Source organism: Dermacentor silvarum, chromosome 10 (genome assembly GCF_013339745.2).
Source record: "Dermacentor silvarum isolate Dsil-2018 chromosome 10, BIME_Dsil_1.4, whole genome shotgun sequence".
In the NCBI taxonomy this organism is placed as follows: Eukaryota; Metazoa; Arthropoda; class Arachnida; order Ixodida; family Ixodidae; genus Dermacentor; species Dermacentor silvarum.
The window spans coordinates 79,444,388-79,459,137 of record NC_051163.1 but is presented as its reverse complement, the minus strand read 5'-3'; the positions used below and the strand labels follow the sequence as shown (position 1 = coordinate 79,459,137).

The 14,750-nt window shown below is 52.3% G+C and overlaps 1 protein-coding gene across 1 annotated transcript in view; it reads right to left on the bottom strand.

Moving 5' to 3' along the window:
- LOC119466159 (minor histocompatibility antigen H13) overlaps positions 1 to 14,750 on the bottom strand; it is a 36,247-nt gene that overhangs the window by 9,502 nt on the left and 11,995 nt on the right. The window contains exons 8-9 of the mRNA XM_037726654.2: positions 4,103 to 4,223; positions 1,235 to 1,337 (exon numbers count right to left, since the gene is read on the bottom strand). Of these exons, the coding sequence (XP_037582582.1) occupies positions 1,235 to 1,337; positions 4,103 to 4,223 (224 nt within the window). The remainder of the gene's footprint in view (positions 1 to 1,234; positions 1,338 to 4,102; positions 4,224 to 14,750) is intronic.

Genomic DNA, 14,750 nt, shown 5'->3' with positions numbered 1-14,750 from the left:
CAAAAGGTCCAGAAAATTGGACGGCGTAGGTTTTTTTTGCGTTTGAAATTTCAGACGTTCTTATACATTGACTCTATGGGGTACGTGGCGGTGCCACGAAGGAGTCCGAATTATCGGACACGTCCGAAAAATCGGGCTTCTGGAAAATCGGTCATTGACTGTATAAATGGAACAACTGCAAAATCCTCTTAAAATTTCTGTATGAAATTTTTATTTTATGTATTGAATTACCCATATGTCACTTTTTTTTGTGATCCTCTTCAGATTCAATATACAGTAAAATCTCAGTGATACGAATCTTGCGGGGTCTCGCGAAATATTTGTATCATCCGAAATTCGTATCATCAAAACATACACAATATCAAGAAAAATGAATTTATTTTTACGAAAAAAGAGTTATAATAGTAGAACCCTATGATAACTTCCTCGCTGCTGCGTTTTCCCGGCTGCTACGTAGCGTTGTTGCGGTCCCAACCTAAATCCCATTGACTTCCATAATTTCCCCGTGATACGTCGCCAATCTGTAATGTTCCTGCATCTTACGTTGCGTTTGAATGTGGCGGTCACATAAATTTAGCGGTGCAGCCAGCTTTTACGTTGCAATAAGTGATCAATGCGATAAACAAGCGACTGGCACGTTGCAGATACGACGCAGCCGCGCGGGTGCCGTATCTTGAAAGCGATCTGCGACATGCGCAAAGTGCGCGCCCGCACGGACTTCATTGTCAAAACAATCTGCGATGTTGACAAAGTGCGCCTAGTGCCAGTAGCTTGGTATGCGCTGAGCCTTTGACGTTTAATTCGCAAATTTTTATTCAACTGTGACGCTTTTCTTTCGAGGAAATCGTATGGGTTTCCTGTGTAGCAATTGCTGCGATTGGGTGGTTGTCTCATTTTCCATTTTAATTATTTCTCTCCACCTAGCGGATTTCCGCTGAACTATTACGTCAATAATGTTCATCACTTACAGAAGTCAACAAGAAAAAGGAAGAAAATAACCTTGTAACATTTATGTAAACGTGGTAAACAAGAGGCAGAGATTTCAGAAATGTCGTTAAATTTTGAGCAAGCTCTTTACCTCTGATACTGCAATTGTACCACCTCTGACATCGAAGAAAAAGTGTTTTCAAAGGGTTCAGCACCTTATGCAAGTGAGAATGATTGCTTGAGCTGGCTTGCACAATAAAAATGAAAGGTACAGCCAGGTGTATTCGTGAAGCATAGTAACCCTCACCTGCGCATGGTTGAAATAGATCATGATGAAGATGGTCAGCGCCAGACCAAGCACGTAGGCAACGAAGCTGCTCACAAAGTAGAGATTCCTTTGCCTGTTTAGGCTGCAAAAGAAAGAAGAGAGATTGAGTCAATCAAATCACCACAGTGTAGAGATGGCATAGCACAGCTGGTACAATTACCGAAAGGAAAGCTGACAGCCAATTGCAAGCGGCACAAACACACAACATAAACATGCTCTGGATAACTCTCAGAAAGACTGGGAGTCATAAGAGAATTCATCCTGGTCCAAGTTTCAACACGGTACCATGACCTTGCAAATTTGGTAGCACAAGAGAAAATTCACTGACAGCTTGAGGCACTTAATAAGAAAATGACCTCTGCAGAAATCGACAACATAGAGGACAATTCCTGAAACAAGTAAAAAGCCACAAAGGAGAGCCGGGTTTTTAACCTTCAAGTTGTCAATTTATGCAAACTTGCGCTACAACCTGCAAGCCTTCTGGTTAGCTCTCCCTTGGTGCAGCGACTGTCCTTGAAAAGCTGACATGCTAGGTGTGATCCCTGAACGAGAATGAATTTCAATTCAACTCTGGGAGTTTCTTCCTGAATGAATGAATGAAAAACTTTATTTATCCCTCTTGCAAGGGGAGGGGGCAATGGGACAGAGGGTGGGGGGTTGAATTACTTGAAGTAGGCCTCTTCTACCATCTCAGCCCACTCCAGAATGGGCGTCTTGCGCTGGAGTTTGAGGTATAGTAGCGGCGCCTGGTGGCGGCGAAAAACGTCATCTGGGTAGTACCAGCTTGGATAGTATTGAGCCCTGCCTGTGGCGAAGCACGTTTCTAGCCCGCGTTTTGCATCGATTCGCACTTTTTCTGCCCTGTTTCGAGTGCGAAAAGGCTCGTCACTTTTCACAGATCATGGCGACCAGGCTGCGAGCTGGCCGCAGCCTATAGTTATACGAAAACGGACTCTCCGTGTGCCGTGGGACGTAATGCTGGAAGCAGAAGACATCGGCGACGCCGATCCGGAGAGAACTAGCTCAGCCTCGAAAAAGCGTCACCGTCGTTACTGCTGCGTCGTGGGCTGCCATGAACAAGAAGGCCTGAATCCCAACATCAGATTCTACCGTTTTCCTTCAAGGCCTCACGAAGTGGAGCGTCGGGCGCGCTGGATAACTGCAGTTTGTCGCGCTGGGTAAGCGAAATGGAGGACCGACATAGCAGCAGGCATGGCTGGTGATTGAGGATTCGAGACCCGGCCACAGCGACAATTAACAATTCGACCGGTGCGAAGTGGTGAAGTGACCAGGTGTGTGCAAATGACCACAAATGGTCAGGCTGATTCGGTGACAATTCACTACCCCACTACGAGCAGTACAGGTTAGAGAGTTGAATGTGCTCACCCTTGACCTCAAGCCAGCACGTTGAGGCAGCACAGCAAGGTAGTGTTGATTACAGCACATCAATGTTCGAGCGCTGTCATTAAAAGCTACATCAAACGAGCAGCGCACGAGCTCGCGCTGCAGCGCGATTCGCACGTATACGTACGTTACTGCGAGCTTATATGCATTTCATCAGTTATTTATCAATTGCTAAAGGGACAGATGGCCGCTACTACAGCGCAGGCATAATTACTTGTCTAGCGGCATGCAGTCAACAAAGATTGCAGGAGACCCGCCGTTTCGCGGCATGTCGAAAGACCGCTGCCGTCACGGCGCGTACGATCGTGCGCTCGAGCAGTTCGTACACCGCGGCATGCTGAAAGACCGCTGCCGTCGCGGTGCGTACCGTCGTGCGCTCGACCAGTTCCGTACACATGTCTGCGTATCGCTGCTGTGAATTTATAGAAAGCATTTCCTCGCGTTTGTGCGCCTGAATCTAGCAGCGTGACTCCTTCACTTGCGATTGACACCGCGCTAAAGCTTCTCCGCTTATTTCTTGAACGGCGTACATGTATTCGGGGTTGCATAATTTCTTGCCTTTACGGAGCATGCCACCCATGGAAAAATCTTCGGCGCCCGATATTCGCTGCAAGCCGTGGTACAACACAACCGAAAGTGGCGGGTCCATATTGTAAACGTGCTTCCCGAAGCAGACGACCCAGCTTGGTACTACCCAGTTTCGGATTGAGGGGGCTTTTTAGCACCATTTTTGCAGCGCCCCCTGGGCAACGCAAGAGCCCCATGGCCTCCTGAAGGTCAGGCCTCGAGCTGCACAAGGCAGCCTCCCACTGCTCCTCACTAGATATGAACTGTTGAACTGATACGGGGGTTTCCTCTGTAGCTGTGAGCTAAGTTCAGGTGGATGCAATTTTGTTTTTATGTGAATCTTCCTGCAAGTTTAGATTTTCACACGACTTACTGGCTTACTTGAAGTTGGTATGACATGAATAGATACATTTATCAGAGATTAACTGCAAAGCCACTTTTTTCCTCTTAACTAATACTGATTGATTGGACCGATTGACTGAATTTAAATTTAAACTCACCAAATTCCTGATAGTAATGCAAGCGACTCATATGAACTCAAACTCTTCGGGCTCGTAGATTTCTGTCTAAATAGTCAGACAACGGTTTCATAGACACATGTTCATAAAGAAATCTGACCTCATGTGCTGCCCTACGACATCCATCATGGCCCACTCTGCAGCAGCCCCTGGGGCCCAAAATCCAACCAATTATTAGATAAGTTTAAACTGCTAGTACTTGAGCGTGCAAACAACACCATCATTTTGCAATACACATCTCAGCTGAAGGAGAAACATGGAAAGACAAACAGGGGCCACACTGGAAGTGGATAGTGCAGACGTAAAAAAAACCCACACTGAGACAGAAAATTAGGCTGAAAGCCTGCTTCAAGCGCACCTGTAATCAAACCGCAACAGCAGGGCAATGAAGATGCCAGGAATGACGATGTCTCCCAGGCCGAGCATGGCGAAGTGCCTTCCCGCAAACCCGCTCTCCAGGAAATCTTGGGGGAACACCACTGGAAGTGAACAGATGCAAAAATGTCGCTTATTTTCGCACAAGGGCCACTCCTGCACAAGAGCTGCACCCCCCTTTCCATAATGAACCTTTTTCCAGCAAGCAACTACTCTAGCAGCTGCCACTTCACTTAAATTTGATGGGCAAGATGTGCATGCTATTACCCCCTCCTGCCTTTCCGCAGCATTTGACCAAGCAGTCTCTCACGACGTCATTACATTTGCTTATTTTGTGTCAGTTGGGTTGTTGAGCTACTTTCTCATTGTCCCTGCTCTAATGTGTGAGTATTCGCTCACGTGTAGCAAAATTTAGAGGACACTTATGCTTCGCCTTTAAGAGTGAAACGCGATAGCATTCAAAGATCCTTAACTGCTTCTCGCGCTTCCTGGCAACTGCCGCTTATGTAAGCATAACGTTTACCGGGAAATTCTGGTGGCGAATGCTATGCACGAATGCGAGCTTTCTGGTTCTTTTTTTTCCCCCACGCAGCAGGATCTGCCTTTGCTGTGGATGTGAGTGCCATCTGGATGGTGTTGCAAGGAACCGAGCGGGGTGAACTGCTCCCTCTAAGACAGACCTCTAACGGCAACTGGAAAAGGGGTTTGCGTTCGAGTTACTGCCGTAACAGAATTATGTTTTCTCGTATATTCAAATTACAATCCGACGCTATCATGTCTGTAGGTTGTGTGTAAGTAATACTTTACGAATTTTCTGACGCATTTTACTTTGAGAAATCCAATTACCGTATTTACTCGATTCTGTTATCGAGTAAATACGGTTCTGTTATCGAGTAATACGATTCTGTTATCGAGTAAAGTAAATTGTGATCGCGATGCATAAAGTGAAGTGGGTGCTTAGATTAGAAAAATCTCCGTGACGCTCAGCTCCCACGCTCTCCGGCGGATACGCGCGGCGCGTGAGCGTCACGAGTCCGCGCGCCTCTGCAGTCCGACTGTGCGGCGAGATCGTGCTGCGGACGTCGTGCCACGTCGGGACTCCGGCTACGTGCGGCTCGCGGACGTCCCGAGTCCGCATGGCTACGGTGGACTGTAGTGCAGCTATGCACTCCGGCTGTGCAGTAGAGATCGCGCCGCGGTGACCGTGCCACCTCGGGACTCCGACTCCGACTCAAAGAAAGTGAGAAAGCGCGCTTGGTGGCCTTGGCTACGCGCTCTTCTTAACAAATAGGGGGTTGCTTAGATTCGCATGCAAACTTTTTTTCCAAATTTTTTCGTGAAAATAGAGGGGGGGGGGGGGGGGGGGGAGTGCTTAGAATCACGAAAATACGGTAGTTAACGCCTATGCACCACATGGAGGGCCTGCGTGGTTCGGGATGATTTTTTTCTAATGGACAACGCCGCCGCCGGACACCGCATTGTCTGTGGCACAGGACCGTTAACGCTGTCGCATTAATAACACGTTTGCCATGTGCTGGCGTGAAGGCAACATGCCAAATGCAACATGCAAGTTGTTCTCTAGTGGTGTAGCCAGGGGGTGGCACACCGGGCACGTGCCTCTCCCTCCCCCCATGTCCGAAATTTCTGTTCTGGTATGCAGCTTTCCCAGCCCCCTCTCCCTCCCTGGTTAAGTGGGTGGAACTTCCTTTAGGATAAACTTGTCCGTCTTTCGCTTGACGCCCCCGAATGAGGCATCTACATACACAGCAAGTGCTTGCCCTTAATGAACAGCAAGCACTACAAGCAGCTCATCATGCTGAACAAACAACCTGTACAAGTTCTACATGCGTACTGCCAGTACACTGCATGGTAAGTGATGCTTTTCTCTTGAGATGTAGTGTATGGCATGGGACGTGGGGGGCAAAAGGGGAATGAATGCAGCACATTTTTTTTTCTTCAGGCGTGTAAAGCATCATTTGCCTGTACAGTCGAATCTCTGTTAATTTGAACACACTTAATTCGAACTTCCAATTTATTCAACCTGACGCTGTGGTGCCGTCAAAGTTATGTGTATTCCTATGGGCGAAAACGCCTGGTAATTCGAACGCAAAAGCATTTGCGACGGTTAATTCGAACATACGGCACACCGACAATGCCCTCAGAAGCGCGCCAAATCACGCGGCGGCGCCTCTGACCGACATTGCTCCGACACCGCCACAGAGCAAAAGCTTAGGAGAGAACCCTCAACGGTGTGGGGAAAAAGAAAACGAAAAAACGAAAAAAAAAAAACGCAGTGGAAATTTCACTCTGAAATGGCAAGGTCGCTGTTTTACCGTCGCGCCGGAACACTTGTGTACCTGCCGACGTCTCGGCCAACGCTGCGGCTGCGGCACAGAGGAAAAAGCAGCGAAGGAGGCCCAGTCCGGCCAACTTCCCAATAAGGTGCATTCACACGACCGGATGGAGGAGGAATTTTCGCAGCGGATGGCGTATCACGTGACGCGCGCGTCATCAAGAAGTGCCGCCCTCGCCTAGTCCAGGCTCCTCCGCTCGCGGTCCGGATTGGAAATGCTCGCCGGTATTTCCATCCGTCCGTTGGGCGGTCGTCTGACATCAATTTAGCGTATTCATTGTCAAATCTGTCAACATTGGACAGATTGGCGTGGCTACGATGGCGTGTTGTCGGCTTGAAGCCACGTGTGTTGTTGTGCAGCAGTGACCGCACGTGCTTTTGCTGTGGTGCAGCGAGAAAGGCGAGTCATGGTTGCGCGCGCATTTCTATTTACTCAGACCCCACAGTCTGCATGACCTCAACATGAGTGAGGTGCACAAGAAAATGCTAAGTGACGAGGCAACCGTCACTTTTTTGGCTCTTGTTGAGGGATTCATAGCGCTATGGAATATAGAGCACGCCGAGTATGCAAACGTGCAGTTGCTAATAAGCGTTGGAGTCGAGAGTAAGCACGCGGATTCCGCAAACGGCGCTCCGGCTGTGGGAATACGACCTAACTCGGCTGCACCGGATTCAAGTGATCACGTGACTGTTTGGCCCGCGGAGCAGGCGGGATTTTGCCCTCGCGTGTGTATCCACCTATAACGGCAGAAAATGAAACTTCAGGGAGCGGGCTAAGTTGGCGCCAGGCCGGCGGGCGCGCACGGAAACAGTCGAAGGTGGGGAAGCGACGAGGGAGTTGAAAGGAAGGGCGAGGGGAGCCACCGAAGCCACTGCCACTGAAGCGACGGCGTTGCCAAGGCCAAATCCGCTTCTCTGCCGCCCTCCTCCCTCACCTTTAAAGGTCTCCCCGTGGCGCGCGCGCCCATCACCGTGCCAGCACCACCCACTTTCTGAAGTTTCCTTTTCTGCTGTTAACGAGAATCGAGGATTGGCTGGCGTTGCCAAGGCCAAATCCGCTTCTCTGCCGCCCTCCTCCCTCACCTTTAAAGGTCTCCCCGTGGCGCGCGCGCCCATCACCGTGCCAGCACCACCCACTTTCTGAAGTTTCCTTTTATTGCGATAGCAATTATATGGACACTCAAAAGCAGATTTCTGCCGTCGGCGTCGCCGTCGCCGTGAGGTTCCGTATGACGTCATTTGGAGATGAAATCGTCGCCGCGCGCCGAACGCTGTATGTGCGAGTGAAAGGGCGCGAGGGGCGCGTCTTTCACGGGGAGTGAACGCACGGCGGAGAACAAACGCGCGTTCTGCGCCGTGCTCGCTTAAGGGCTGCAGAAGTAGGCGTCTCTTTTCTCCTTTACAATCACCATATATGTAGAGCAAACGCGCCTTCTTCGGACGCGCGAGAGGCCGTGGGGGAGGGGGAGGGAAGGGAGGCGACGTTTAGCTGCGGCACCAAGTGCCTATTTATATCAGAGGCTCCAGCAACAGTCACCAACGCCGCACGCATTTTGAGCTAACGCGGGCAAAACGCCGATGGCGTCGACAACAGTTCTGCGTGTTGTTGCTACCAAAGCCGCTCACCTTACTTCGTATGACATTGCTGTGTTGCTATCGCATTCATTGCTTCGCCCTTAGGGCGAAACTGTGACATTTTTCTGCTGTTAACGAGAATCGAGGATTGGCTGGCGTTGCCAAGGCCAAATCCGCTTCTCTGCCGCCCTCCTCCCTCACCTTCGACGGTCTCCCTGTGGCGCGCGCGCCCGTCACCGTGCCAGCACCACCCACTTTCTGAAGTTTCCTTTTCTGCTGTTATCGAGAATCGAGGATTGGCTGGCGTTGCCAAGGCCAAATCTGCTTCTCTGCCGCCCTCCTCCCTCACCTTCGACGGTCTCCCTGTGGCGCGCGCGCCCGTCACCGTGCCAGCACCACCCACTTTCTGAAGTTTCCTTTTCTGCTGTTATCGAGAATCGAGGATTGGCTGGCGTTGCCAAGGCCAAATCCGCTTCTCTGCCGCCCTCCTCCCTCACCTTCGACGGTCTCCCTGTGGCGCGCGCGCCCGTCACCGTGCCAGCACCACCCACTTTCTGAAGTTTCCTTTTCTGCTGTTATCGAGAATCGAGGATTGGCTGGCGTTGCCAAGGCCAAATCCGCTTCTCTGCCGCCCTCCTCCCTCACCTTCGACGGTCTCCCTGTGGCGCGCGCCCGTCACCGTGCCAGCACCACCCACTTTCTGAAGTTTCCTTTTCTGCTGTTATCGAGAATCGAGGATTGGCTGGCGTTGCCAAGGCCAAATCCGCTTCTCTGCCGCCCTCCTCCCTCACCTTCGACGGTCTCCCTGTGGCGCGCGCGCCCGTCACCGTGCCAGCACCACCCACTTTCTGAAGTTTCCTTTTCTGCTGTTATCGAGAATTGAAGAGTGGCTGGCGTTGCCAAGGCCAAATCTGCTTCTCTGCCGCCCTCCTCCCTCACCTTCGACGGTCTCCCTGTGGCGCGCGCGCCCGTCACCGTGCCAGCACCACCCACTTTCTGAAGTTTCCTTTTCTGCTGTTACCGAGAATCGAGGATTGGCTGGCGTTGCCAAGGCCAAATCCGCTTCTCTGCCGCCCTCCTCCCTCACCTTCGACGGTCTCCCTGTGGCGCGCGCGCCCGTCACCGTGCCAGCACCACCCACTTTCTGAAGTTTCCTTTTCTGCTGTTATCGAGAATCGAGGATTGGCTGGCGTTGCCAAGGCCAAATCCGCTTCTCTGCCGCCCTCCTCCCTCACCTTCGACGGTCTCCCTGTGGCGCGCGCGCCCGTCACCGTGCCAGCACCACCCACTTTCTGAAGTTTCCTTTTCTGCTGTTATCGAGAATCGAGGATTGGCTGGCGTTGCCAAGGCCAAATCCGCTTCTCTGCCGCCCTCCTCCCTCACCTTCGACGGTCTCCCTGTGGCGCGCTGCGCCCGTCACCGTGCCAGCACCACCCACTTTCTGAAGTTTCCTTTCTGCTGTTATCGAGAATCGAGGATTGGCTGGCGTTGCCAAGGCCAAATCCGCTTCTCTGCCGCCCTCCTCCCTCACCTTCGACGGTCTCCCTGTGGCGCGCGCGCCCGTCACCGTGCCAGCACCACCCACTTTCTGAAGTTTCCTTTTCTGCTGTTATCGAGAATCGAGGATTGGCTGGCGTTGCCAAGGCCAAATCTGCTTCTCTGCCGCCCTCCTCCCTCACCTTCGACGGTCTCCCTGTGGCGCGCGCGCCCGTCACCGTGCCAGCACCACCCACTTTCTGAAGTTTCCTTTTCTGCTGTTATCGAGAATCGAGGATTGGCTGGCGTTGCCAAGGCCAAATCCGCTTCTCTGCCGCCCTCCTCCCTCACCTTCGACGGTCTCCCTGTGGCGCGCGCGCCCGTCACCGTGCCAGCACCACCCACTTTCTGAAGTTTCCTTTTCTGCTGTTATCGAGAATCGAGGATTGGCTGGCGTTGCCAAGGCCAAATCCGCTTCTCTGCCGCCCTCCTCCCTCACCTTCGACAGGTCTCCCTGTGGCGCGCGCGCCCGTCACCGTGCCAGCACCACCCACTTTCTGAAGTTTCCTTTTCTGCTGTTATCGAGAATCGAGGATTGGCTGGCGTTGCCAAGGCCAAATCCGCTTCTCTGCCGCCCTCCTCCCTCACCTTCGACAGTCTCCCTGTGGCGCGCGCGCCCGTCACCGTGCCAGCACCACCCACTTTCCGAAGTTTCCTTTTCTGCTGTTATCGAGAATCGAGGATTGGCTGGCGTTGCCAAGGCCAAATCCGCTTCTCTGCCGCCCTCCTCCCTCACCTTCGACGGTCTCCCTGTGGCGCGCGCGCCCGTCACCGTGCCAGCACCACCCACTTTCTGAAGTTTCCTTTTCTGCTGTTATCGAGAATCGAGGATTGGCTGGCGTTGCCAAGGCCAAATCCGCTTCTCTGCCGCCCTCCTCCCTCACCTTCGACGGTCTCCCTGTGGCGCGCGCGCCCGTCACCGTGCCAGCACCACCCACTTTCTGAAGTTTCCTTTTCTGCTGTTATCGAGAATCGAGGATTGGCTGGCGTTGCCAAGGCCAAATCCGCTTCTCTGCCGCCCTCCTCCCTCACCTTCGACAGTCTCCCTGTGGCGCGCGCGCCCGTCACCGTGCCAGCACCACCCACTTTCTGAAGTTTCCTTTTCTGCTGTTATCGAGAATCGAGGATTGGCTGGCGTTGCCAAGGCCAAATCCGCTTCTCTGCCGCCCTCCTCCCTCACCTTCGACGGTCTCCCTGTGGCGCGCGCGCCCGTCACCGTGCCAGCACCACCCACTTTCTGAAGTTTCCTTTTCTGCTGTTATCGAGAATCGAGGATTGGCTGGCGTTGCCAAGGCCAAATCCGCTTCTCTGCCGCCCTCCTCCCTCACCTTCGACGGTCTCCCCTGTGGCGCGCGCGCCCGTCACCGTGCCAGCACCACCCACTTTCTGAAGTTTCCTTTTCTGCTGTTATTGAGAATCGAGGATTGGCTGGCGTTGCCAAGGCCAAATCCGCTTCTCTGCCGCCCTCCTCCCTCACCTTCGACGGTCTCCCTGTGGCGCGCGCGCCCGTCACCGTGCCAGCACCACCCACTTTCTGAAGTTTCCTTTTCTGCTGTTATCGAGAATCGAGGATTGGCTGGCGTTGCCAAGGCCAAATCTGCTTCTCTGCCGCCCTCCTCCCTCACCTTCGACGGTCTCCCTGTGGCGCGCGCGCCCGTCACCGTGCCAGCACCACCCACTTTCTGAAGTTTCCTTTTCTGCTGTTATCGAGAATCGAGGATTGGCTGGCGTTGCCAAGGCCAAATCCGCTTCTCTGCCGCCCTCCTCCCTCACCTTCGACGGTCTCCCTGTGGCGCGCGTGCCCGTCACCGTGCCAGCACCACCCACTTTCTGAAGTTTCCTTTTCTGCTGTTATCGAGAATCGAGGATTGGCTGGCGTTGCCAAGGCCAAATCCGCTTCTCTGCCGCCCTCCTCCCTCACCTTCGACGGTCTCCCTGTGGCGCGCGCGCCCGTCACCGTGCCAGCACCACCCACTTTCTGAAGTTTCCTTTTCTGCTGTTAACGAGAAGCGAGGATTGGCCGGCGTGGGCAGTTTCGTGGTCCTCGCTCGCTATGTGCTTGAGCGCCGCATTTCACGACTCGCACCGTTCGTACATCGTGCAATGGCCGGTGCGCGAATACTACAAAAACAAGTCCTACCTATAATTCGAACTTCTTTTAATTCGAACAAATTTTCGGGCCTCTTCAAGTTCGAATTATCGAGATTCGACTGTATAACCCGACACCGAGCATGTGTCACTTTGGTCTCGTGTGATGCATACCAATGGACTGTGTGGCGACCTTCCTCCTTTTGTTTGGCTGAAAGTGACCGCACCACCAGTTTCACTATGCATGCAGTAACAAGTTTGTCAGCCCATGGTATGAACCCTGCAACGTACATACGGGTAGAGTAAAATTGCGATACCCGAGGCTGCCGAAGTGCCAGATGATTGGGCTGCCTTTGCAATACACATGCCATATCAGTCACCACTGCCGACGGCGAAAATTCACATTTAGGAAAGCGACTCAATTAGATTAATTTCTATTCCTGCTGTCAGGTGATTTATTGAAAACACAGAGCACAAAGGAAATGGAGGCGGTTCCAGCTAAACACAAGCTCTCATCTCACGTACAGCGACAGACCAGAAGCGCATCTTCTTCCTTACACTGCTTCAAATTTTAACACCAAGGGAGCGTTTAAGGCCCCTTTGGAGCCAGACAACAGTGAAATGAACAAGGCTAATGAGAAAATGAACACATCCGTAGTATGCGAGTATCCTAGCCATTTCTATTCAGCGTGCCTCCTTGTAGGCGACATCCGACTCATCAAATGGACATTTTGTGAAGGATACTCTACACTGCATCTAGTCGCAATAACAGCTTTGCTGTAAAACAGTGTAGGTATGAGAAGCCAGTGTGGAGCTGGTGACACCAGAATGATTCTTAGGTTCGGATAAGATATTAGAAAAAGCAATGCACGACTTTCATTTTCTCAGCTGACAAATGCCATTTCTTGCATTAAAATACGGAGGTTTGAAAGAGTACTCTGCCACAATTGGTCGATTTAGCCTTTCCATGTTAGCGTGTGTTTAAGGGGGGACGTGGCTTTGAAAATCAACTTCCTGATTTCTTCATGGATTTTGATGAAAATTGGCACAAATGTTTAGAATGTCTCCCTGATACTTCCATAAAAGTTTCAGAGTGATACCTTGAGAACATTTTATTGAGCAGAATTTTTCTCTCTTGAACTTTCTGGAGGGCCTGGAGAGCTTAAAAAACATGATGGAAGGCTCGTTGAGTATTGACTGCATAGCTTAATGCGTGCTGAAGGTCGTGACAGTTTTACTTTTTTTTTTTTCGCAACACAAATTTTTTAGATAGTCATTTTTCAAGTTACCTTCGCACCAAGCACACTTTCGGGGTGAACGAATAGCCACGCCATAAATTTATAAAATGTCAAGATAAAAATGCGAGACTGTCTTGACCTGCACTGTAGTCCAAGGAACGTGACAAAAAAAACAGAATCAAAATAGGCTAAATGGTAACGAAGAAATCAGCTCCAGAAACTGAGCAGAAAGGCGAAAAAACAGTTTTGAGAAAACGGCTCTCAAAGTTGCACCTTCTCTTCAGTTCTCTAAAACGCACCAAAGTTGTAATCTTTGATGTGTTTTGTGACGTGGGGCTTCTTGGACATGTGGCCTCTGGTCTGCTGAGCCTTCGTTCTGCCTTTTTCATGTTTGTATGGCATTCTTTACTGCTGCTCTACAAAGAGCATGGTGCCTGGGTTTCAAACCAAGTGAGGTGCAGAACTATGTGGGCATAAATATACAGTAGTTCTAGTGTTGTATCTGCAGACTGCCTCATTGATAGCAGCCTATAGTGCAGTCAGTGAGGCATTGTTTTCTTTTGGTAGAATCGACCACGTTACTGAATGAAGGCTCTCAGCAGCCTTCTGAATCATCTTCCATTGACAATGGCTATGGAGGTTAGGAGAGCCACTGATAGATAGGCAGCAATGCAGCTGCTAGGTGCTTTCCAGCCTGTACTTTTTGTATCATGCCTCACTTCTACAGCCAGGTGTCTGTGCCAGCCCAAGTGGCCTAGTGAACAGAGCTCATGATGAGGTTCTCTTTATGAAGGGGTGGTATGATAGGTATTATTACTAGATATCGTGGCATTACGATAACAGAGTCGGCGCGCGATGTGCTAAGTCGCGGGTCGATTCGAGGTGCCGATGTGCGAAATGCCTGGTCGCGGGTCCGCGGAATAGACGCTCGACGAGCTTAGTCGCGCAGTCCGAGGTGCCGATGCGCGAAATGCCTGGTCGCGGGTCCAAACCAGTGGTCCAAACGCTCGGTAAGCTCAATCGCGCAGTCCGAGGTGCCGGCGCGCGAAATGCCTAGCCGCGGGTCCGAGGAATAGACGCTCGAGGTGTCGACACTCCATGAGCGATGTGCCGACACGGGAAATGCCTAGCCGCGGGCTCGAGGAGTCGACGCTCGAGGTGCCGACGCGCGAAGTGCCTAGTCGCGGGTCCGAGTCGACACTCGATGAGCGATGTGCCGACGCGCGAAATGCCTAGCCGCGGGCTCGAGGAGTCGATCCTCGATTAGCTTAGTCGCACAGTCCGAGGTGCCGATGCGCGAAATGCCTAGCCGCGGCCTCGAGGAGTCGACGCTCGCGGTGCCGACGCGCGAAGTGCGTAGCCGCGGGTCCGAGGAGTCGACACTTGTTGAGCGATGTGCCGACGCGCGAAATGCGTAGCCGCGGGCTCGAGAAGTCGACGCTCGATTTGCTTAGTCGCACAGTTCGAGGTGCCGACGCGCGAAATGCCTAGCCGCGGCCTCGAGGAGTCGACGCTCGCGGTGCCGACGCGCGAAGTGCGTAGCCGCGGGTCCGAGGAGTCGACACTTGTTGAGCGATGTGCCGACGCGCGAAATGCGTAGCCGCGGGCTCGAGAAGTCGACGCTCGATTTGCTTAGTCGCGCAGTAGGAGGCGCCAACGCACGAAAGTCTAAGGCTACGTTCACACTTGGTCTCGATGCAGGCGGAAGCGGCAAAAACTTCTAAAAATCCGCCCGCCTAGGCGGCGAAGCGGGCGGAAAACCAGGCGGAAAGCAAAATCGGTCCGAGACCGATTTTTTCGCCATGGCGAGGCGGAATCGCGGCGGAAAGTCGTTCCGCTCG